This window comes from Thalassophryne amazonica, chromosome 1 (assembly GCF_902500255.1).
Source record: "Thalassophryne amazonica chromosome 1, fThaAma1.1, whole genome shotgun sequence".
Taxonomy (NCBI): domain Eukaryota; kingdom Metazoa; phylum Chordata; class Actinopteri; order Batrachoidiformes; family Batrachoididae; genus Thalassophryne; species Thalassophryne amazonica.
Genome location: NC_047103.1, coordinates 117,904,344 through 117,928,879, shown reverse-complemented (window position 1 = coordinate 117,928,879; position 24,536 = coordinate 117,904,344). Strand labels below are relative to the sequence as shown.

Sequence of the window (24,536 nt, the reverse complement as noted above, 5' to 3'; positions counted from 1 at the left end):
ACAGGCCAACTTACTACACATAAGAACTTACAAAACAACTTATTTTATTTTTAATTGATCAATATATAGTGGAAATAGGTGCATTTATAGTTCTGTGGAGGTCAAAACGGAAGTGGCCCTCCTAGAATGGAAGGTATGGGTCGGAAAATATGAACCCCATCATATTAGGACAGTCCCTAATGAAGCCAAAATAGAAAATAAATAAATAAATAAAAAAAAAATCAAAGACAGCTCCGGAAGAATTTTTTATTTATTTTTTTGCCAAATTTCTTTTCAGCACAAAAGTCCTATGGGAGCTGTTTGCTCGACATATGAACCTGCACTATTAGCTCTTCTTTAAACTGCAGAACTGTTACCATTTCAGCAGCTTCCAGCAGTACTGCATGGTGAAATGTTGAAGACAGTGTGCCTTCTTGTGAATCTGTTTAGTATCCTTCCACCATCTTCTAGCATTTTCCCAACCACTGTAAAGGCCAGGAAGAAGAATCTGGATGTACAGGAGGCCAAATGAGGCATCATTAAGCATTCAGTAGTTTTGTGTGTGTGTGTGTGTGTGTGTGTGTGTGTGTGTGTGTGTGTGTGTGTGTGTGTGTGTGTGTGTGTGTGTGTGTGTGTGTGTGTGTGTGTGTGTGTGTGTGTGTGTATGTTTTAAATAGTGCTTTAAAAAGTGGGAGCAGCTTATACATTGCATAGCTGCTGTGAAAAAAAAAATACATTCCACCCACAGAAATCAAACCTGCAATTTCCAAAAGCTCTGATTACCAGTCAGAAACGTTACCACTGAGCTACCATCACTGTCTTGTAAAATGTGTGGGGAAATGCCTGATATCAAGAAGGACATTACACTCACTCACTCATCACTCATCTTCAACTGCTTTTCCGGGATTGGGTCGCGGGCACAACAGCTCCAGCAGGGGACCCCAGACTTCCCTTTCTTCTGCCACATTGACCACCTCTGACTGGGGGATCCCGAGGCATTCCCAGGCCAGTGTGGAGATATAATCTCTCCACCTTGTCCTTGGTCTTCCACGGGGTCTCCTCCCAGATGGATGTGCCTGGAACACCTCCCTAGGGATGTCCAGATGTCCGAACCACCTCAGCTGGCTCCTTTCAATGCAAAGGAGCAGCGACTCTACTCCGAGCTACCCATGGATGATATAAACACACCGCATTTTACTGAATCCGTCCTATCAAGCAGGCAATACAAATGTGATTTGATTTGATCGTTTATTTAGTCCCCATGGGGGCAATTCAGGTGCAGTCAGCAGTAAAAATTGCATTCATAAAAATACATCATACAAGTTCACAAAAACACAGCAGAATAAATATACAAAACAAAAACCAAGAAATAAGGTGCAAGTCAGTGTAGACTTAAGTGCAACAGTGAGTCCTTAGGTGTTATTTAGGAGAGCAAGGGCTGTGGGAATAAAAGAGTTTTTTAGTCTGTTGGTTCTGCATCTGGGCATTACCAGGCGTCTGCCCGAGGGCAGAAACTTAAATTGTGAGTGCAGAGGGTGTGCCGAATCAGCCATAATTTTCCTGGCTTTTGACACAACCCTTGTTTTAAAACGGTCCATGATGTCCGTGCACTGAGTTCCCATAATTTTACCACATTCCTTGACAATATTACAAAGACGGTTGTGATTCTTAAGGTTCAATAAGTTGAGTCAACACAGGAAGGAAAAGGTTAACACAGACTCCACAAAGCAACTGTAGAACATTTTCATGAAGACACCATCTACGTTGTAGTGATCCATCTGTTCCTCTGTAGATGACCCATGGTCATAGACGTACAGTCATGAAATGACATGAATGATGAAGCAGTGTGCCCTTATTGATTCTGCTTATTGAGCCGATTCTTTATCGATTCCCTTATACCTCCTGTGAATTTTCTGTGTACTAAAAGTAGGCTTTACAGGTTTTCTATGTCAACCTACACACACCAATATATGATATAGCGGGCAGATAGTGGCAGTGAAGTCAACTATTTTAGTTATTTGAAGAGACAATATATGATTAGTGTTGGGAAAGTGTAGGTACACGGACCCACAACAGGGGGCGCAAATGAACGGACAATGGAATAGGTCAAATAACAACACTTTACTGTTGTGAATGTGCACAACAAATACAACAGATTGCAACAATAGACAACAGTCAATTCACAAGGTGTCGTGTGGGCAGGCTCGAAGATAGGAGACGCCTGTCCAAAGCAGAACCGGAACCACACGATTTCCTCCGCCACCAGACCCCGGGAATACTGGAGCCGCCAAGTCCCGAACTCCCAGGTGGCCACTGCCTCCGCGTGTCGGATCTGGTACTGCTGGCGAGGAACAAAAAGCAAGTGAATGAGGATGCGTTTGCACCCAGGAATCAGCACGGCAGGAAAGCTACCTCCACCTCTCGTTGGAAAAACAGTCCAAAAGATAATGCACAAAAAGTCACAAAGGTTATTGTCACGCAGACAGCTGAGGTACGTTACCTTCCAGGTAGAACGATATCTCGGCAAAGAGGTGGAGACGTCGTCCTGCTGATATACTCCTGCCGATCAGATGATTGGTAACAGCTGTTGCAGGTGATGCGTGACAGCTGTCACCCTGGCTGCTCCTGTGAGGCGGCTGCGCCCTCTGGTGCCTGGAGCCCGCACTCCAGACAGGGCGCCCTCTGGTGGTGGGCCAGCAGTACCTCCTCTTCTGGCGGCCCACACAACAATTAGGTTATATATAAATATAAAAAAAAATACTGACAAATGAATACATTCTATTTCTATATAAAACATAACAATAGATAAATGGTAAATGGACTGCATTTATATAGCGCTTTTCCATCTGCATCAGACGCTCAAAGCGCTTTACAATTATGCCCCACATTCACCCCGATGTCAGGGTGCTGCCATACAAGGCGCTCACTACACACCGGGAGCAATAGGGGATTAAAGGCCTTGCCCAAGGGCCCTTAGTGATTTTCCAGTCAGGCGGGGATTTGAACCCATGATCTTCTGGACTCAAGCCCAACACCTTAACCACTAGACCATCACCTCCCCTAATATAAGGGAAGGTGATACCACTAGATATAAGTTATAACACAGATGTGACACTAATTTAACACAGATGTGATCTATTAGAAGTATGACTTGACTTTGTTCAGTAAATCTGTCTATGAAAGGTCTTTTTTTGTGTATGAAGTTTGATCTTTGTGTCTATGAGTGGTCTTTTTCTTTTTTGTCTATGAATGGTCCGTGTCTATGAATCGTCCGGTTAAAGAATCCTGGGGGTTTCTGAAATTCTGGTAAACTGGGTGTTGTGCCCCCCCTCCTCCCCTCCAAATAATCCCCACCTCCTACACCTATGCTTATCTTTTCACAGCAATGATGTTTTCAATGGGTGGGCACTTGGACAGGCACCTTTGTGTTTCTGGCTCAGCCTGTGGTGTCAGTTTTGATATTTTTCCAACAACCAAACTTTAACTGATCTCATGGATTTTAATGCATAAAATTGTGTTTTATCCACATAAGCATGATGTTAAATGTGCATTACTTAACATTCAATAACAATTCCACTCATTTATAGTGGAAAATAGTTATTTATTCCTGCCATTTCCAGGCCATAACTAAATTGCAAACCTCCAGACTTCAAAACCCGATTGGGAACCCTGATACCTGCTGATTCTATACACATGGTTGTGTTGTGTTGAGAAACTGAGAGTGAAAGTGAGGTTTATTTGACATCATGCAAAAGTGTACCTCCTCATGCATCATTTGTTTACTACAGAGCAAATATCACTTATTTGGAATCCACACCCTGGCAAACTGTTCTTATCTGTACACACGTTTCTTCTGGTACACATCTGTAACCACTGCATCAATAGCAAACTATAACTTTGCTATTGCTATAACATTTTCTGATATATAACTATAGACGTAGACTGCTGGGGGGTTCCCATGATGCACTGTTTCTTTCTCTTTTTGCTCTGTATGCACCACTCTGCATTTAATCATTAGTGATCGATCTCCGCTCCCCTCCACAGCATGTCTTTTTCCTGGTTCTCTCCCTCAGCCCCAACCAGTCCCAGCAGAAGACTGCCCCTCCCTGAGCCTGGTTCTGCTGGAGGTTTCTTCCTGTTAAAAGGGAGTTTTTCCTTCCCACTGTAGCCAAGTGCTTGCTCACAGGGGGTCGTTTTGACCGTTGGGGTTTTACATAATTATTGTATGGCCTTGCCTTACAATATAAAGCGCCTTGGGGCAACTGTTTGTTGTGATTTGGCGCTATATAAAAAAATTGATTGATTGATTGATTATTTGTAGTCCTCAAAAAAAAAAAAAAAGGCAACCACGCAAAATCACTATAGAAGTGTTTTATTAAAGCTCTGGTACAGTGACATGTTTTACTTTCTACATATTTTATGTTTGTTAATTAATTTTTTTTATTTTTTATTTCATGCTTCACAGGTCAAGCTCATGCATTTGGATCCACATTGTTTCTGTACATTATGATGCAAATCAGTAAAGTCCATGAGCCCGTTCAACTATGTCTGATCCTTAAACACTAACATATAGACAGAGGATCATCTCTCCACACGTCTGCTACACAAGCTCAACATAATAATAATAATATTCATAATAATAACAAGAAACTTATGTGCTTGTTTTTGAAGTGCATAAACAAGTGGATATTTGTCTGGCACCTCCAAAACCCCAGAGAAGCCAAACCTACAACCAAGCAAATATTTTACACATGCTCAGATATACAAAGTGTTTTTGCCAAAAACCTTAAGAAAAGCACACTGGAAAGAGAAGAACCCACATTAAAAATAAATATAAAATATGTCCTGTGTGATGATCATTCAGGATGCTCAGTTCCAACGTAAAAGCATAAGGTTCATCTACAAAAACCCTTTGAGCCACAAAGAATTCAGAAAATGAAAAAAATACGTTCGCTGAACTGGTTTAACAAATATGACAACATGGAAGAATAAAATAAACTATCACAAACCAGATCAGGATCTGAAATACAGAAATTTTATGTGCTATAGAGGAATATGGTGAAACCTGACATTATTTGGTTTGAAGGAGTCAAACAGCTGATATTTGGCCACAGAAGGGACTGAGAAACAAGGTCTGTGGAGTTTGAATATGGTGCCAAAATTATGGTGTGAGGAAAACAACACAAAGTAAATAAATACATTGACATCTTCTTCGGTGGGATATGAGTGGTAAAAGTGACTCATTTGTGAACATTGACAATTAAACCACTGTCTGGATTCCTGGGATCTTTATGTACATTGTGTGGAACTATAGTATTCTCAGTGATGTTAAAACCAGGGCGTTGGGCATTATTTTCATATATGGGCAGGTACTTGCCAGCTGTGCCAGTGATAATGTCTGGTGGTGATATTAACTGTGACATTCATTCATTCTCTATACCCAGTGGTGGGCACAACTAACCAAAAGTTAGCTTTGATATGTTATCTTTTATAAAACTAAACTGATTTATCCAAAGCTATAACTAACCGATAACTTTTTGTATTGCTTCCAAAACACTTGCAACTACTAACAAGCTGATTTTGAGTTTTAACACCACGATCATTTCTGGTAGTATCAAAGGCAACCACAGACCCAAATAGTGAAGCAATTGAGAGGAGTTAAACTCAGTGCTGCAGTGAGGCAGAGATCTTAAATAAAGCTTTTTTGACTTATAGCTTTGATTTTAAAATCATCATATTTATTTGGACAGAATAATTCCATTAATGTCAATTCTGTCATTTGTACAAAGTTAAAATATAACACATATCTTTTAATTTAAATAATGCACTAATTCTGAAGTTTTGTAACAAACACAGACCGATGCCAAAGGGATTATGGGTAAATGAGCCTCCGCTAACACTGATTGGTTGACTCATTCATCCTATGTAAAAACCAACATGTTAATGTGACGTGATGTGTGTGTTGGTATTTATATATAAATGTGCGTTTGTAAAACATGCCATTTTATTCATATGTAAAAAAAGGCATTTGCAAAAGCCAAAAGTCAAGTTGTGATTAGACAACTGTCTGATATAAGAGGGGTCAAAATGCATAAAACACTGACAACTACTGGCACCCTTACCCATAAACCAGTTTTTTTGTTTGTTTGTTTGTTTTGTGCATGCCAGAGAGTTGCTGTGGTTTAAACAATAGAATCCATGACGCCAACTGTAAATGAACATTATACAACCAAACATTTTTATTTCTTTAGCTGCAGCAAGAGGCTGTAACAACTCTCAGGCGCGCAATGTTTTATGGGATATCTCAATACTTAGGGCGAATACTGCCATGAACACAACTGGCCAGTAGATGGCCGTAGAGACCAAAACAAATATTCCAAATAATCTGTGTCTGCTACGTTTACTCTGCATGGAATTGAATTGAAACCAAATTTCAGAAATCTTATACAGTATATATTACTCTGGAACAAAGATGACAAACAGTGTTGTAAAGGGCAATAACCAGGATATTATAGAGCAAACAGGAAGCGATTGCAACTCACAGTGATTCCAACTGAAAATAATGGAGAAGCAACCTGGGCTTCTGGCATTTTTACATAAAACAAACACAATAACAACGTCAATAAACCCAGAAAATATATTAATGAGAGTTTTAGGCACGATATACAGAGTTTAATGCTGTTGTCTATGTGGAGCCTGATAGAGCATCTCAAATGCATTTCTCCTGTCCTGAACTTTTACCCATGCTTCAGCACTGTTGAAGCATGTCCAAACTAAAAACCTTCAAAATTAGTGCAATACTTTAAAACTAAAACATATAGCTGATATTTTCACTTTCTAAAACTTCAGAAGTGACGTTAATTTAAATAACATGTCTGAAATTAGTTTGGTTCAATTTTAACCATAAGTTAAAACTGTATGCCTCTGGATGACTTGGGTGATACTGACTGTAAGTTAGTATGGTAGCAAGAGCAATTATTTTGTGACCAGCTCTTTTCTGACTGCACAGAATAGAGCTGTTTCTCCTGAAACCAGCGCTCCTCTATTTACAGACAATAGAGTTGTTTATCTGTTGCAAAGCATTTTACAGGTAAGTGCTAAAATCTTTGATTTCAGACTTAACAAACATTTTTAACTGTTAGTTTTATTCACTTCACCTGCAAAAACATGTTAGCAATCTAAAGATTATCGGACTAAAATTTATTGGAAGATAATTGGTCTGATGATGGCTTTCAAAGTTATCTGAAAAGCTAACCCAAAAATGAAAACATTAGCTTTGATAATTAGCAGTTAGTGGATTAGCGGAACTGTGCCCACCACTGTCTATACCCATTTATTCTAATTAAGGGTTGAGGAGGGGTTAGAGACTATCCCAGGAGTAACAGGGTGAAAGGCAGGGTACACTCTTGACAGGACACCAGTCTCTCGCAGGCCCACATAGACACAAGCACATTCACACACCCACTCACAACTATGTATTCACCAGTTCAACTAAAGAACATGTCTTTGAATGTAGGATGAAGCCGGAGCACACAGAGGGAACCCATGCAAACACGAGGACAACATGCAAACTCCACACAGAAAGGACCGTGTGGGATCCCATGGCCTTCTTGCTGTGATGCAACAGAGCTAACCACTTAGCTTAACTGGTGACATTTGCTGACATATTCCACTGCTTGACTTCTAGATGCTGGTATTTGCAGATTCATCATTTTCACAATCAGAAATCCTACCTGTATGTCAGTGAAGTGTGACAACATAACATTAAAGACTTGGCTATGAAAAAAGCAGAAGAAACATTACTCCTGTATGAAATGCATATCCATGCTCTTGTCATCTGTGTCAGGATTTGCACAAGTCCCGATCTGTGTCATGTTTTGTTCTCTTGTCTGTGTCCTTGCCCACCACTTCGATCCTCAGTCTTTGATCTTCTGTTGTGATTTCATTGCCACGGGTTTTGTTTTCTGTTCATCATTTGTTGCCTGTTTCCATACCTTAGTCATGTGTCTCTGTTAATTGTACATTCTGTTGCTCTCTTTTCTGTGGTAATACTTTTGTCAATGGTTTTATTTTCTGGTTATCAGTTATGTCCTGTTCATCATACTGTTGTCATGTGCCTAGTTCTGTCTTAGTTTCTGCCCAGCCTTTGTTTCTTCCCATTGTATTATCATTAGTTGTATTACCTGTTTATTTTTCTTTTGACACGTTGAATTATCCATTTACTGTCGCCATTTGTGAGTTACATTTTAGTTGCCATTTGTGAGTTACATTTTAGTTTAGTCAGAGCCTTTATTTTTGTTGTTGATCTCTTTTCAGTAGTTACATTTGTTCTTTCATGTTAGGCCTTCTTTATTTCATTTCTTATTTATTTGTACATCTGTGGTTTTGGCTTTTTTTTTTTTAGATTGCTGTGGTTTTAGGTTAATCTTTGATTTGGGTCCTACACTTTGCTTTTGTCTGACTGCACTCTCTTGTCTGGTGTTCAGGGTTTGGTATGGGTGTGTCTTCTCCCTTTTGTTTGCCACACCCCCCTTCCTTGTTCTTCCACACCTGTGTCTTGTTCTGTTAATTATCACCTCCCTTATTTAAGCAGCCTTAGTTCACCACTTCTCCTCCAGTTCATCACACTTCTTGTTGTCTTTCCAGCCTTGTTTTGTTCTCGTTCGATTGCCTGCCCATCTTTTGACCTTGCTTGTTTGTGACCTTGCCCCTGTCTTGCCTTTGAACATGGCCACACCATGTACCTGAACCCTGCTATGTTTTTGGACCACGCCTCAGCACCACATCTGCCTGTACCTCTGCCTCACTGACTGATGCACTGTGTACCGAACCTTTTTACCAGTATACTAGATAAAGCTTTTTTTTTACTAACCCTAACATTTCTGTGTATGCATTTCTATGTCTGTGAATCTGCATTGGTGTTCTACCACCTTCTGTGTCTCGCCACCTCGAATCATGACAATCTGCTCACAACAATAAATAACATGATGGCCAAAAAAAAAAAAAAAATCCCACAATGGGATTTGAACCATTTTCCATTTTTCTTGGTAATATGACTCTTGGTTGAACACTCCACTGACAGCTTAAAGCTTAATTACAATATAGGTTGTGTCAAAAGACATCCATGTTATCCGGTGATAACATGTTATCTGCATAACAAATTGCTGCCTCACATAGTCAAAACTGTGGTCTGCTGTACATTCCACCTGCAGAATGCAGCATAATTATTCACAAGCTTCCGTAAATAAAGTTGATGGAATAAATAAATGTCTGAAATAGGGGACTGCTTATTTTAAATGGAATTTACATCTTTGCAGCAATGATTTAAGGATCTGTGGGGTCTCACACCTCAAATGAAGGAGCTAATCATTTTATCCAAGGAATCAAAAAAGTATTTTTGGAAAAATAAAGGAATCAATTGAAACAAATAAAGAATTTTAGGCAAAATGGTCATTCTAATAGCATTAATCCTACAAAATAGAGAAATAGGTAATGTAATCCATCTCCAAAGATCAGATTTGGTTTTGGCAATAAGTGGGGTAAAATTGGCAGACAAAAGACCTGAAAATGTTCACTCACATCAACACAGACATACCTGAAACCAAAATCGGAGATTTTAAATGGCAAATCAGCTTGCTGAAGTTGCAGAGCTGCTACATTAATCAGTAACATCCACTTTTCTTATATCTTGAGAAGGAACTGAACTACTCTGAAATACAGAGACAGAGAATACTTGGAAGAGTAAATGCTGGGTCAGTCACATATAATAACAAATCATCTGCATATAATGATAGTCTGTGACCGACATTATTATGAACAACACCGTTAAGGGCCCCTCACACTTAGCATGAATGAGCCCGAATGAAGCTGAATCAGGCAGAATGGGAAGAAAACCACAATTCGTGCTACATCTTAGGATGGAATAAGAAATGCATAATAATGCTGTCCAAATACTAAAATTGTGCCCCGACCTCCCTCAAATGATCCCTGCACATGCCTTAAGTAATAGCTCCCGAACGCAGTTCGAATGTAGGTGGAACACAGTACAACTACCAAAATGCTGTCAGAATGCAGCAAAATAATACTCCTGTCACACCAGAGGCCGAATGAGCTGTAATGCCATCCAAATGGAAATTCGAACTCCGCAGCTATCAGATGATGTGAGCACACATGCGCAGCCTGAGCGATCATTTGATCAGCTTCACGCATGTGCAGCATTGCGATCATCCATCTGACATGACGGCCCACAGCGCGGGATCATCCATCTGACATGACGGCCCACAGCGCGGGATCATCCAGTTGACATGACGGCCCACAGCACACCAATCACTGAGCTGACATGACAGCTCACAGCACACCAATCATCCAGCTGACATGACAGCCCACAGCACGCCAATCACTGAGCTGACATGACGGCCCACAGCACGCCAATCATCCAGCTGACATGACAGCCCACAGCACACCAATCATCCAGCTGACATGACAGCCCACAGCACGCCAATCACTGAGCTGACATGACGGCCCACAGCACGCCAATCATCCAGCTGACATGACAGCCCACAGCACACCAATCAGCCAGCTGACATGACGGCCCACAGCACACCAATCATCCAGCTGACATGACAGCCCACAGCACGCCAATCATCCAGCTGACATGACAGCCCACAGCACGCCAATCACTGAGCTGACATGACAGCCCACAGCACGCCAATCACTGAGCTGACATGACAGCCCACAGCACGCCAATCATCCAGCTGACATGACAGCCCACAGCACGCCAATCACTGAGCTGACATGACAGCCCACAGCACACCAATCAGCCAGCTGACATGACGGCCCACAGCACACCAATCAGCCAGCTGACATGACGGCCCACAGCACGCCAATCAGCCAGCTGACATGACGGCCCACAGCACGCCAATCAGCCAGCTGACATGACAGCCCACAGCACACCAATCAGCCAGCTGACATGACGGCCCACAGCACACCACTCAGCCAGCTGACATGACGGCCCACAGCACACCACTCATCCAGCTGACATGATGGCACACAGCACGTGAATCATTCAGCTGAGATAATGCCCACAAAGCGCGATCATCCAGCTGACATGATGGCCCACAGCATGTCAGTCATTCAGCTGACATGACGGCCCACAGCACGCCGATCATCCAGCTGACATGATGGCCCACAGCACATCAATCATTTAGCTGAGATGACCACTCACAGCATGGCTCTATGACACACTGCCCGCAGCGCATTTGAGCGGGGTGTTACAGCCATGTTGACTGTCATTACAAATACATTATCTAACCCATAAGTGGGGATGTCAATGTATCTGTAATATAATGCTTATTTGGATGTGATGTAACAGCCCATTCAGATAAAATAAAGAAAATAAATAATCACAGAAAAAAGTCTGTCCCTTTGTTCTGTGATTATTTATTTTATGTATTTATCTAAATATGTATTCATTTATTGTAGTATTCATGCATTTGTCCTCCTTTTGTCAGTTCTCTGTGCTTTAATGTAACACATCATGTGCACTCTGTCAGTGACTCGCTGGCTGGCAATCAGGTGACATGCCCTCTGTCCACAGCGCTATGAGCAAAGCAATCACACATGAATGAGTTCACGCCTTTCCCCTTATTGTATATATGTTTTTATTTATTTTTCCACTCTTTCTGTCTGTCATGTGGACTACAACTTATGTGGTGGAAGTGACATTAGCCTGGCTGGCCAGCAAATAGCCAGGTAATATGTTATAATATGATCTTGTTTGTATGCAATTATCAGCATGTCATGAGAGCAAGTGAGCCCGCCCACACGTTCATTGCGGTATGTGTTCTCCAGCTGTGAGTTACGAGTACACAGCAGTCAGCTGTTCCAGGACATGACAGCCGTTCAGATGCGCGCTGCACTGGACAGAGATCGCACACCTTGACATTGTTCGATCATGGTGTGTTGTGTGTGTGTGTGTGTGTGTGTGGGGGGGGGGGGGGGGGGGGGGCGACACACTAACACCATTTGTGTTACAGAGGGGGGACAACACACTCGCATGCCATTTTTGTTGCTCGTGAACGGTACACTTGTGGGGCAATTAGACAATGCAGGGCCATTAGCACAACCAGTTTGAAAGTGGTCACCTGCTCTCTACTCTAGTGCAGGCTGCCTTTTCTAAGTTCCCCGCGAGTGGTGTTGGATGTTCGTAGGTGGCACTTGCACTCCGACCGACTCCGGCCGAGTCTCCAGTGATGGCAGGAAAAGTAGTTAGATTTGTCGCTAGTTACTTTTGAGAAAACAAGTCGTCAAGAGGGTTTTGGAAAGTCACCAGATGTAGTGAGAAAGTCGTCAAGTTGGCAACACTGGATGAACAGCTACAACTGACAAGACAGCAGGCAATTATTATTATTATTATTTTTGACTGAAGATGTGAAGTGCTTATTAAATTACCATATACAGAATTAAATAATGCATGTGCCTCCTGTGTAGTTTTGCAACATAAAACATGAACAAGCCAAGGTACAGACATGGCTGCTCACAATGTCTACTGGAATAAACTATGAATTACTTGAAGCTAATACATTTGTATTATCCAAGCTTGTACAACCAAATTCATACTATATCTTATTGCTGTTAGGTTGTTGGAACAGGTTGTACTCTTGTTAGAGCAGAATTTATAAAACTGGACTTCATGTCTAGTGACCTACATGCTATACATTGATTATTCTGCTCAGAGAGAATTCAAACACACATCAAGCTTCACCAAGGTTGAGGGTCAGATCAAATCTCAGAGCACATGCTGGTGCCCCACATCATCACATCCACTACACTGCTGAAATGTCTTGGTTGCCAGATAGCACCCACCCAAGGTGACGAACAACCTGTCCTCAGTTCTTGAACATAGCATAGAAGTAGAGAGACGGAATGCCAACTTCTGATCTTGTGCCGTGCATGCGCAAGAGGAGTTCTTCAGTTCCGGTCTTTTGCTCTGTAGCCAGCGCTTCATTCACAGGTATTATAACGCCAATATTCTGCTGAGAACCAATGATATCATACATCACAAAATAAGGTTAAAGGTTTTGATCAATTAATCTGAATAATTTACTGAGCCTATCATTTTATAGCTGCCCTGATAATTGCTCACAAAGTCACGCTGCTCTCAAAATAAAAATGCATCGGTGCCGTGCTGTTATTGCTGGGAAGGTCTGGAAACAACAGGTTAGGTTGAAAGGGGAATTATTCAGCTAAAATATATCTTATATTAAATAAAGATCTTGCAGTCAATTAGCAACAAGGCAAGTTTTAAAAGTTAAAGATAAGTTTATTCAGTCAGCTAACGGAAGAGGATCACGCCACCTTTTTTATTTTCATTTTTTAATGTGATTTCTCGTCCAAAAGTCTATGATTTTATTGTCCAAAATGTGGTGCTAAATTTGTTATCTTCACCTCTACAGGGATACAGTTGCTATTTATTTTAATTTATTGAGATCTTATTGTTCTCTGTTCAATTTATACTTATTTTATTGATATTCCAGTGTAAACTGTGTGTGTGCATATATATATATATATACACACACACACTACACACTTATTGCTACTTACATTAATTGATGAGATTATAATGTCTTTGCAGTCTTTACATATTTAATCGAGCTCCTTGGTGTTAAGTTTTAGCCTCACATGGACCACAGTGGAAATAAGCGTTTGTTTTATTGTCATTTGTGTATCATTGATATATTCACCTTTCTGTGTTTATACTGATTTTACAAAATTAACTCAATCAATTCTGTAAATACTGATGATTTTTTTTAATGCTAAATACTATTTTATCTGCGGGAACAAGGCTGTCCACGATGCCAGACTGAGAACTGCTCGACTCAGCATCCAAGAGTCAGCTGGTGGTCTCCTGACACCTGCGTCCTCCTGTCAGCCGCCGTCTGGTAGAATGCCACCTGTGAGGCCTCGTGGTTGATCCCAGATATCCTGACGTCTTCGTGATGCAAGAACTAACAATGTGCGCAGTTCTGAAACTACAAAACTTTCATGTTAATTTAAATCATGTAATATACAAACCCGCTGGGCTGCTGGTGATTTTTCAAGTTTTGGCAGCTTGATAGAAATGAAGGCAGGTGTCAGGTCCTTCATGGTGCCTCTCATATTTTCTTTGATTTGTGTGGACTGAAATAAATTATGCATATTTTGTCGTGATGACTGTGTGATACCTCAGTGATATCAAAATAATTTATGACTGAAAATAATGTGAATTGTTCTTATCAATGAGTTTTGTTTGTCAAGGGAATACTGTGATTATTTTAAAGTGTTTGATTTTTATTGATTGACAATTTCATTATGGTGTTTGATGACTTTTACTGTGCTATTTATGAGTTTTATATGGTTATATGCTGTGATGCTTTTTAAAATAACGAATGACGTGTACTTTCATTGTATTTTTATTCACGTTTTATGAATAATTAATGATAATTGACCGTGATTTTCCGCCACAGTTGCTGACAGTCTGCATGCTCTTATCAATAATATTAGCAAGTTTTGTCCTGAATACAATTTAGAATCAACAAGAACTTCATTCAAGCTACACTTTGAACATACTTCGAGGGGATAACTTGTTGAAGCCACGGCAGAAAACACAGAAACTGTCCTTTACAAGCACATGGTGTTATTGCTGGCAAACGACCGGAATTGAATTACCCCAACTCTCGCGGTCGAGTGGCTGAAATTTCAGGGTCGTAAACAGAACTCAATAGAACGAGATCTTGAGTTGGCCTTCCAGTCTCTCTACTTCTATGAACACAGCAGTCTATTTGTGTATCCTCTTGGCCTTTTCCAGGTCCTGGGACCCTCAAAAAACACGTGCATGCTGGATCAAGCCTGGACAGCATACCACATAGCCAAAACATCAGAATGATGTTTGCCTCATCGTCCCTCCCTACATAACTTTGCATTTGCCAGAAAGTCAATCCGGCAGTGTGTGAGGGTCCTCCGAAGAGACGGGGCACCAATAACATCCAGTCAGTGTTAAGGTTTGGTGCTATCAAGGAACGAGATAAACCCCCAAAATGCAGGTCAGCAAACGTAAGTAATTTATTGTCTAAACGTGTGAACCAAAAATCCAGAGAAGATAGGGCAGGGATTCAGAACAAAAACACAATCTCTAACCCGACAAAGGAGGAGAGGAAATACACCTAAAGTCCAGGACATAAAGTAAGCAAAATCAAAACTGTAATACAACTGTGGTGAAAAGGTCAGAAACAAACTGAGCCAGAAAAGAGCTGAGAACAACACAGGATTAACCACACACCAAGCAATGAGGCCACAAGGGAAGAACAAACATAGGAAGCTTAAATAAAAGAAAAGGAAAACAGGTGATACTGATTAAGTAACGAGGATGTGTGCAAAGCAAAAGGAAACGCTAGAGAGCAGCAAACCTTAAACACACAGGCAGAAATTCCAGCATGACAATGACAGAAAACCTGAGACTAAAAAATGCATAATGAAAACAAACAACAATAAGAACAGACCACTCGACAAATACATAAAGATAAACTAACCATAAACAGCCTGACACACAGACTCAACCAACACGATCCACATAAAAATAAAAGACCATCACAAAAGGAAATACAAGACTGGTTCCAAACCCTCACGCCGACATTAACACAAGACATGAATGAGTGATAGGGACGCAGAGAGAGAACACAGAAGGACCACCACAAACAGATACAGGCCTGAAATCATGCAGATAACAGACAAAACGTGCCCAACAAAAACCGTGTGCAGGAAGGGGAGACAATCGGTGCAAAAACACACACACAAAGGGATTTACACAGGACTCAGAGGAAAGATAGGGTGGTTAAGGCGTTGGGTTTGAGACCAGAGAATCCTCAGTTCAAATCCCAGCCTGATCGGAAAATCACTAAGGGCCCTTGGGCAAGGTCCTTAATCCCCTAGTTGCTCACGGTGTGTAGTGCGTACCTTGCATGGCAGCACCCTCACATCGGGGTGAATGTGAGGCATTATTGTAAAGCCCTTTGAGCGTCTGATGCAGATGGAAAAGTGCTATATAAATGCAGTCCATTTACCATTTAAGACACTGCAAACTCAAATAAAACCCCATAAACAAACAACATTCCCCCAGTCAATGCCGTACATAGCTGGTTATTATCCAAGTTTCACAGCTGTACAGTAGAACGGGAATCAGCAGAACACTACAGTATTGGACATTCATCGACCTTCAAAGGTATCTGCATCTCCAAACACACATGAGTTCATGGGCTCTTCTGAGGAGTCTCTTAATCTCAAAGGACCAAGACTGATGAATGCTGGCATAACTTAAATAGAACTGACATGAAACAATCCAAATGTTCTCACAGTTTTAGACTTTAAGCATAAACTCAAGGGAATTAATTACAAATATTACATAAACCACTGAGGAATTATGGCTATTTGTATACAGTTTCCCTCCAGGTTCAGAGGCCTTATGTCAGGGCTGCCCAAATCTGTTTGTGGAGAGAACCTGTCCTGTCTACCTGCTCTACTCATATCTCATTATTTCATCCTGGTGTTTGCAGCTCCTCACTGGTTAAGTGCACCTGCCACAGTTACGTAGCTGAGGGTGAAGCAGGAATAAACACAGAAAATGAACCTGGAACTCACAAGTGTGCAAAATCAAGGAAAGAATAACACCAAGAAATAACAACACATAAAGACCACAATAGAGACAAATAATCAAACTATCGCAAGAACTGTACAATAACCAAAAACTACATCAAGAACACAAGAAGGTAACATGGAACTCAAAAGGTAAATACGGTGCAAATGGAGGGGATGTAAGGTGAACAGGCAGCAACATGATAACAAAACACAGACAGAGGATTGATCCCAACGATGACAGAGAGACAGACCAAGGATGAACTACAAGGGGGACACACACGGACGATCAACAAAGACAAAACCATAAACACAGACAGGGGACATGACACAGATATGAACTGAACACACACGCACGCACGCACACACGCTAACGTGCTATAGCATTTCTTGTTGATTATGTAGTAATCTACAGGGATTATGTAGTAATCTACAGGTCTGGATTGTGCGGTGTTATTATGGCTACTTAATTTTTTTTTTAATCACAGCTGGCAAAGATTATTCCATTTATTTATTTATTTATTTTAGAACTAAACCCTATTGACATCATTCAACAATAGTTCCACACCATAGAGAAGAACTGCAGGACGAAACTTTGATTCATACAGTTAAAAACATGTTGACTTCAAATGTGCATCATCACTTGAGATGACACTGAGGATAGTAACAAACATGAATGTGGTATAATTGCATGCAAAATAATTATTGTCAGAATTCTCTTATAAACAAGTGCTATTTTAAACCGTTATGCTTTCCAGTGTTCAGAACTTTTTATTACAATTCCCCTTTTGTATAAAGTTGCATAACTGAATGATGATCTTTTTATGAACGTAGCAATAAATGTGCTGGCTGACACAGGTGGTGGAGTGTGAGGCATAAAAAAATTAGGCATATTTTAAAAAAATTCAACACTGAAATTAACCAAGAATGTTGCTGAAAGTAAAGCGAGCAGTTATATAACAGCCCAACACTGACTCAGGTGGCCAGAGCAAACTGGTCCTGCTCGATAGGTTTCTTCACCCAGGCGCCCAATCCGGCTTTGTGGAACGCTCTGAAGAGTGTCTGTTTGGCAGCATGGTAGTCCACCGCTGCCTGCTTGGCCTCGTAGTAGCTCCTAGGCCTCACGGTTCTGATCCGCAAGGTAGAGGAGAGCTGTGGGAGACAGACAGCCATCGGTCAGAATGAGTCACTTATGTCAGTAAAGTTACTTGACTCATACAGTGGAGTAAGGCGGTATGATATCAGTGATGTCAGTGTATGGTGTACAACTTTACAAGGCCAGCAATATTGTACAATGTGTGGAAACACAGCACAGAGAGAAATAATGAAGGAAAAAAAATCATTGTTCTTTCACCACCTATAAATTCATTCATTCATTCATCTTCTAGCACTTAGTCCAATTAAGGGTCGCGGGGGGCTGGAGCCTATCCCAGCAGTCATAGGGCGTGAGGCGGGGTACACCCAGGACAGGGCGCCAGTCTGTCTCAGCCACCTATAAATATATTAATTAATTAATTTCACACTTATCTGGGTTCAAGTCACAGTTTCAGTGGACTGAGCAGACATCACTACATCCCCCTATCCTAGAACAGGCCCTCTAACTCCTCCCATAAAGCCCCGTTCACACAGCACTAACGAAGGACACCGAACCCAAAACAAAACAAGACATCGTTTAACCGTCGTCCAGCTTCATTCCTGTAGCTGGCTGTTGTGTGGGCCGCCAGAAGAGGAGGTACTGCTGGCCCACCACCAGAGGGCGCCCTGCCTGAAGTGCGGGCTTCAGGCACGAGAGGGCGCTGCTGCCATGGACACAGCCGGGGGTGACAGCTGTCACTCATTATCTCCTGACAGCTGTCACTCATTCATGCTTCATCTCACTCCATAAAACCCGGACGTCATCTCCACCTCATCGCCGAGATATCGTCAAACCGTTCAGGTAGTATTCTCAGCCTTGAAAAGTGAACTGTGTATTAGTCTGAACTCTTTTTTGCAGCCGTTTTCCTGTGGTGTTCCGTGTCTGTGAGACCAGCATTCGGTGTGTCCAGCAACGGCTCCGCTGCACACCTCTACCAGATAAGTGGGTAGACAGGAGCTGCACGAGTGTGTGTTAGAGGTGGAGGTGGCATTCCCACCGTTGTTGCTACTGGGTGTGCACACACCCATATCTTATTGTCTCTGCTCCCTGCCAGCAGTACCAGATCCGACCTTCGAAGACGGTGGCCACCTGGGGACTCGGGACTTGGTGGCTCCAGTATTCTCTGGGTTCGGTGGCGGAGGAAATCGTGTGGTTCCGGTTCATCTCAGGACAGACGTCTTCTATCCTCGAGCCTGCCCACACGTCACCCTTGTGATTGACTGTAAAATTTCACATTCCTCTGTGTTGTGCTCATTCACAACAGTAAAGTGTTCATATTTGACTCTTTCATTGTCCGTTCATTTGCGCCCCCTGTTGTGGGTCCATGTCACTACACTTTCCCCAACAGCTGGCACTTCGTCAGAATTTTCAAAGTGTTGGAAAATGTGAAAGAATCCCGACGACAACCTCACTTTGTCCGTATTCCGTTTTGCTTTCTGTGTTGACGGTTCCTCATCGTTTCCCTAGCTCCCGTACCGTCAGCGTTCCATTTGACTGTCGTTCAACTTCGTCCAACCTCCCAAGTCCAACGTCTTGTACGAACGTTGACGAAATCTGAACGGATCAATAACTAAAGATTCGAAGAGCTGAATATGACTCGTCCATGTGTGGGAAGAACAACATTTTCATACAGAAACAATAGCAACAGGAACGTTTTATCAACTACTTTAACTATTTACGCACATTGCAGCTGTGAAGACAAACCTGTTGTCAAGACAACGAAATCTCCAGCTACAGGTGCTGTGAAGAGCACAGGCTGGCTGCAGAAATGGTACAGTCACACCCCCTGCTGCACCAGTCAAAATGTTTGATACTTGATGTTTGGTCAAACTCGAGATGTAATTTTCATGCTTGTGTGATTGAACTAATTTCTGTTTCCGTGCCTGCAGCTATCTTGATTGGACTCCTGCCTCTGGCCCAGTCCTGTCTCCCTTGAACACGTGGGCCCTGGTCCCTCTGTTCATTCAGCTCCTCCTTGGCTGACACCTGACTCCTCTCTCCCTTGCTTCAATGACTGACATTCAAATTAAAATTCGTTTTTGCGTCTGTAATCTGTCTGTGTTCTGTGTCTGCATTTGGGTTCATTCAGTTAGACCCTACAAAACAGGTAGCAAGATTTTTTGAAAGTGGCTAACATTCTTGGACAGTATATCAGACAATGTAGATTCAGCACATGGCCTGAAAGAGACTCAGATTAAGACCTGAAAGTCATGATGTAAACCTTCCTCCTGAGGACACTGTGGTACCTTATTATAGAGGCGTGTCCACTGGCTGTAGAGGGTGTGTTTACATAGCCTGGATGGTTGACCCAAATCATCTTTGCCAGTGGTGGCATTAATAACCTCGAGTCCATGGTCTCCCATTGTCCAGTTCACACTGAAATTTGGTGCTTTCCCCGGCTGACGAGCTTCAGCATTGCTTATTCCTGTAGACCAAGAAGACATGTCTGAAACAAGTGTGTTAATGAATTTGTAATTAAAGGACCGTTCTGTCATTAAAGTAACAATTAAATACGTCCTAACTGGGGGCGTGCTTTTTGAAATGGAAAATGTGGACATGAAAATTGAAATGCACATGTAGGATTTGTATGAGCAGGTGTTTGCTTCAGATCCATGACTTTGTGTTTTTAAGATATGAAGGTTTGTGCTTTCTACAACAGTAAACTATAGATGCCACCCTTGAAAGGAAAGCGAAGTCAAGTCTAGGAGCATACACTGGTGCCACGATTTGCCACATCCACAACACCACGTAACTGCCTTGGGTTCGAGATGGTAACCACCCAGATAGACAACCACTTCTTTAAAATCTATCTGTTACAGCCAGGTGTGGCGTGACAGTGCTCCTGGCCTTATCCAGCCACTGGGGTCCTCAGCACTGAGGCATTTGAGTCCAGGATCATGCACACAGCACATGGCCAAATGTCAAAGCTGACGCTCTTTCACAATGCAAGTGATACTCCTCATCTTAATCTCCCTAAATGGTCACTTGTTTGACACAGTCATTCCAGCAGTACCCAAAGATCCGAAGAGACGTGGTAATAAAGACATCTAGTCATTGCCTTGGATCACTGGTTAGCATCAAAGTCTCACAACCATACAGTAAAACAGGAAGCACTATGGCCTTAAAGACTTGGACCTTCATTCTCCAGCAAAGAAATCGCCATCACCAAACACGTCTGACCAGCAGCCTCATGACTCCATAAGCTCTTCCCATGTATCTCTCGATCTCCAAGGCTGAAAGGAAAGATGTACCAATTTGGACCAGGTAGCCAAAAGCTGCAACAGGGGCAGGGTTGGAGACTCAAAGAGGGAGGGCTTTCTTGTCATCAACAGCAGCTGGTCAGAGCTGACGGGGTAATGTTTGCTGGGACTGAAACTAGTCTGGTACTGTTGCTGGAGGTGGAACCATGCTGGTGGCTTTTGCTGTGTGAGATGTAAGAAGCAACATTCTGACCTTCAGACAAAAGTTAGTGAACAGAGCGGCTGACTTACGCATACCATATTACAAAAAAAAACAAAACAAAAAAACAGTGCCTGTCTTCTTCCGTCACATAAAAAGGCAAAACATAACCACCAAGCCAGAAATAGATGAAGAAATGATGCTCCTTGTTTTGCTCATCATTGACACATGGGGCACTGGTGCATTTATCATGTGTATCATCTTTCCAGTGCTGGTGTCATGGCACTTTGGACCTCAACTACTTAGTGTGAGTGATGATGTATTGGGGCAGATCTCCATATTGTTCACGTTATTTACATCAAAAGAAACAGAATATCCCAAGTGGAATGAAATACAATCTCCATTTGAATGGTCGATTTTTGAAACTCAAATTGTGCTGTGAGAAAACCTGCACTGCTTTACCTTGAACTGAGAATACAGGGCAATGTTTCATTCAGTTTGCTGATTTGTGTTGTTTTTGTTTGTTTGTTGCTTGTTTTTTGAATCAACAAAAAATGTGACAGTGAATGTACACAGACTGCAGTGACTGTAGCCAATTTGACAGTATGGATACAAACCTTTGAACAAGTAGGTGTTGTGGTGCTAAATCCATTTGTAATTTTATTTGTGTTCTGCCTTGGGGTTCTCCTAGTGTAACCATAACGGTTGGTGCCAGTGTACAGCAGGTAGCAAAACAGCACCATGTGTTGTTTTTCATGTGTTCTCTGGAACAATGGGCATCTTAGAAAAACATTTTCATACATTTCACTGAAATTTGTCCTCCCTTATTTTTTTTTAGTACAGTGGGCTTGTATGAGTGTGCCAGGCCAACATTCATAAATCTAAAAAAGGAACTCAGAGCAAAGTCTATAATTGTTAACAATGAAAAGGATTGTAAACAAATAGAAATAAATATCTGTGTGTGTGTGTGTGTGTGTGTGTGTGTGTGTGCGCGCGCGTGTGCATCTTTCTGTCTGACCCCAACACTGCATTTCAAATTGTAGAGTTAAACAAGTTAATGTCAGCATTATTGTGATGTTTGATTTATGTAGGATTTTACATCAAAACTGCTTCATAATATCAGATAAAGAATGAGCGCTTTTAATGGCATTCCCTGCCATCATGGGTTCTTCTCCATCACTTAAAAATGGAATTAATGATTTGACATGAAAATATCTTGCTACCACAAGCTTTGTTATCAGCCACAGAAGAGGGCCAAGGGTACGTTTCCATCAGAAGTCTGTGGGGGGGGGGGGGGGGGGGGGGGGGGTGTCCCACAGGTAAGCCTCCTGAGCTTTGAGGACTACAAGCTGGTAGCTTTGTTTACTGTTGATGCCAGAGAATGGCTGAAGAAATGAGAGCAATGTTGATGGATGTTGCATACTTCTGTGAAAAATAAGTCATAAAGTTGAAGGCGACTTGTACGGATTCAAGAGCTTTATTTATTTTCTGCCACACACGTTGGTGAAATGCCTGTTGATTAGTTTTGCACTACAATGCTCTGTAGGCTTTAGCAATAGTTCATTAAACACAGCCACTGTAAAACTGCAGAAATGGAGACAAAGAAAGAAAGAGAAAGAATTTGTTGTATGTGGGCAGTGCCCATAGGGTTAATGTTTGGCTGTAGGCTGTTTCTGAGTAACGCAAAAGTAACAAGGAATATAAAAAATTACTTTACGCTTACAGTAAAGAAGTAATATATTACATTTTGAAACTAGTACATAATGTGTTACGTACTAGTTACGTACATTAACTCAACAACTTGAAATGCAGTGGTTGGGTCATTACTCAATAAAAGTAAAGAGGATAATGTCACCATCATTGTGATATGTAATTTATATAGGATTTTCAAACTACAATTATTTCACAGTAACAAAACATTCACTCAGTTGCAGAAGACACTGGTTTGACCCACTTTGGGTGTCCACTGTTCATGCAGACAGCCGGTCCATCTCCAACTTTTAAAAATAACCATTGTAGCGAACATGGCCTCACTTAGCCACAATCTAATAAAGTGCATTACTTCTCCTTCCTGAAGGCCATCCAGCGTAAAACGTGCCAACTCCCAATGTGGATCTGGCTGTATCCGCTGTGGCGGCCCCGAACACAAAAAAACAGGAGCAGCCGAATGGACAACAATAAGAACAACTTCTCCTTCCTGAAAAGATGATCTCAAATTGAGAAAAAGACTATCGTTACATTTATTTGAATAACAGCTTGGGTCCAACCTGGAGATATCACCAGAAACACTCCCTCCAGCTGCATTATCCAGAGTCTATAATTTTGAGTTCTTCAAAGGTGTCCCTGAAACTATAATTATCAGTGAAATTCCAGCCAGTGAGTTATAGGACATCTTAACATCAAAGCATCAAAATGAGAAGCTTCCCAGACCAGCCAGAATATCTCCTCAAAGATAACAGGACCATAAACTCAGAACCTCGACAGGACCACAGGTCTTAGTGGGAAAAACACAACAACTTTGTGTTACAAAGAACATTACTTTTCCACATGTGAAAAGTTCTTGTTTGTGTGTGTTTCTGCTGGAGGTTTCTTCATGTTAAAAGGGAGTTTTTCCTTCCCACTGTAGCCAAGTGCTTGCTCACAGGGGGTCGTTTTGACCGTTGGGGTTTTACATAATTATTGTATGGCCTTGCCTTACAATATAAAGCGCCTTGGGGCAACTGTTTGTTGTGATTTGGCGCTATATAAAAAAATTGATTGATTGATTGATTGATTGACCAAGAAGGACACTGCATATTGCAATCTAACCTGTAACATTTTCCCTTTCAGGTGAAGTGTGTTTAACTGTTGTATAAAATGCTGTTTCTTGAATTATTAATGCTTTTTCTGTTGTGTGGGCCGCCCGAAGAGGAGGTACTGCTGGCCAACGCCAGAGGACGCCCTGCCTGTAGTCGGGTTTCAGGCACCAGAGGGCGCAGTCACTACCCAGGAGACAGGACTGACAGCTGTCAGCAATCACCATCATCACCACTATAAAAGCCTGGAGGAGACACCACATCTCTGCCGAGATATCAGTTTACCACTCAGGTAAAACTCTCAGCCGTGTCTGTGCTCAACGCACTTCTCATTGTCTTTCTTTGAAACCTTTGCAGGAGGACCTGTTATCTTCAAATCAGCTGGGAGCTGGGTTTTGGACGTTGAAGAGTGACGGACTTCACTCCTCTTTCCAAACCAGGGAAGTAACAGTCGGTCTCTGCACGTTTCTGTGTTTTTATGTCGGAGGTGGAGATTCTTCCACAAAAGGAACTGAAATGAGTTGCTGACTGCTTACTGGGTGTCCACACACTCACCATTAACC

At 41.8% G+C, this 24,536-nt stretch overlaps 1 protein-coding gene across 1 annotated transcript in view; it reads right to left on the bottom strand.

The window, feature by feature from the left end:
• Positions 1-17,124: 17,124 nt before the first annotated feature.
• Positions 17,125-24,536, bottom strand: part of LOC117513496 (double-stranded RNA-specific editase 1-like) — a 150,704-nt gene continuing 143,292 nt past the window's right edge. The window contains exons 9-10 of the mRNA XM_034173672.1: positions 20,026-20,204; positions 17,125-17,796 (exon numbers count right to left, since the gene is read on the bottom strand). Of these exons, the coding sequence (XP_034029563.1) occupies positions 17,620-17,796; positions 20,026-20,204 (356 nt within the window). The 3' untranslated portion in view covers positions 17,125-17,619. The remainder of the gene's footprint in view (positions 17,797-20,025; positions 20,205-24,536) is intronic.